This window comes from Pinus tabuliformis, chromosome 5_1, assembly GCF_031772625.1.
Source record: "Pinus tabuliformis cultivar Carrire ecotype Pingquan chromosome 5_1, CPIR1, whole genome shotgun sequence".
Taxonomy (NCBI): domain Eukaryota; kingdom Viridiplantae; phylum Streptophyta; class Pinopsida; order Pinales; family Pinaceae; genus Pinus; species Pinus tabuliformis.
Window position 1 is genome coordinate 453,919,906 of NC_142305.1, and position 1,741 is coordinate 453,921,646.

At 42.3% G+C, this 1,741-nt stretch overlaps 1 protein-coding gene across 1 annotated transcript; it reads right to left on the bottom strand.

Annotated features, from left to right (window-relative positions):
* Window positions 1-436: 436 nt before the first annotated feature.
* LOC149165449 (U-box domain-containing protein 26-like) lies at window positions 437-1,330 on the bottom strand. The gene has a single exon (XM_089429813.1). It carries the CDS (start codon window positions 1,328-1,330, stop codon window positions 437-439), a length of 894 nt encoding a protein of 297 aa, XP_089285939.1.
* Between the last annotated feature and the right edge of the window lie 411 nt (window positions 1,331-1,741).

A 1,741-nucleotide genomic window follows, 5' to 3' on the forward strand; every position in this document is an offset into this window, starting at 1 on the left:
TCTTTTTCATAAAAAAACTATGGCACATATATACATTGTGCGAAGGCACAATACAAAAACTACCAAAAAAATTAACGCACAGACCCACAAAAAATTACCGCACGCAGGCTTACATAGCCATATATAAAAAACATATATAAAAAAATAACGTGGCCCATAACCATATTAATTGTCCTCACCAAATTCTACGTATGCCCATTACCTTATTAAAGGCCTCCACCAAAAATATACGTAAATGCATTAAAGCCATAAGTTCATCCATCCGGCGGTCAACACAAAAGTTGTTTACTCCACGCAAACATTGATTTGACGCAGGCGGGCAGCAGCTTCAATCGATCAACGGCAGAGGACGAAGAGGACAATCGGACGGCGGAGATGACATCGGAGGGCAGTTTGTCACCGAGCTTTAGCTTCCGATGGGTTTCGTTCGGTGATGTCATGCGGGTGACACGCGTCGCCTCCAAATCGCATCGGAGCTCAACATACGGAAACAACTTTTCGTGGGAAGGCGGTGCGATGAGGTCTGAGCGGTTTTGTGGTTTTCAGTCTGGCGGTTTTGGAGAGCGCAGTACGGCTGCGTTGAAATTATATTTTCAACAAGTCCATCTGTTATTCCTTCGTTCATACAAATTTCTCTGGAAGAATTTCTGTCGTTTGAGATTTTTTCCACAATAGATGCTACGTTCATTCTGGCCTCCAAACTACGTTTTGCCAGGACCCATTCGAGGGTAGGCAGCACAGGTCTCATGAAATCTCTCATGTTAGATATTTCATCCACAGAGAACAGTGAAATCGCAGCGATTGCTTCTTCCACTGCTTCACAATCTGCACCCATTTCAGAATTCAGTGAGGCCTTTGAATCCAAAACGTGGACAAGAACAGGAAAACCCCCGTCGGATTGAAGAAAAGGTCTCTTCCTCTCGCTGACCCTTGCCAGACTTGTCAGGTTCTTCAAAGCTCCGAGTTTATCTGCACTTGCATCTTGAATATCCTGAATTATTTTGCGCACTTTGCTCTGCCCTTCAACGGGCTCAGGTGTTGGAATTCTGATGACATCATTGCAACTGTTTGCAATGCACCATTCCTTTATCAGCCTGCATAGAGTGTGATTGGGGATGAGCTCTTTGCTGTGAAGAACCTCGAGAGTCGCTGGACATATGTTGTGTCCGTCGTCCAACCATTTTTCAATGGAAGTTCGGTCGTAGCTTATTCCCGTGGATAGGACCGCTGGATCTATCATCAGTTCCAAAGATATGGGACACCTGAACAATGGAGGAATAGGGACCGATACGGAGAGACCCACACGCTCCTTTCCGGTCTCTGGCGGCATGTTTTATAAATTCTTCAAATATAATACTCCCTGTATTAGAAACCCTAAGCTAAAACAGAGAAACCATCACCAAACAACTAAAAAACTTGTTTTATCTTTAAGAAAATATCACAATATCATCGACCGTTTACAGAGCGGAGAAGTATCGAGGTCAATATCCTTGATCTACTACTCGTAAACATTAGATTATAAAAGAAATCATCATAACACTAATATAATGGCGGATTATCAGAGTACGAAACGATGGATCTATCCTTAGGAGCATGACACAAATAGGTATATTGCCAGGCCTTCCTAAAGTATCAGAATATGATAATAAAATAAAAACGAATGAAAAATGAAGAGATGATCGCAAGAATAAAACCACTAGAGTAAGCAGACAAACTGACAAAATTTTGAACAAAACCCGAA

What these genes read in the sequence shown, in the direction of transcription:
- LOC149165449 (XM_089429813.1), bottom strand. Translation starts at nt 1,330, where the DNA reads ATGCCGCCAGAGACCGGAAAGGAGCGTGTGGGTCTCTCCGTATCGGTC.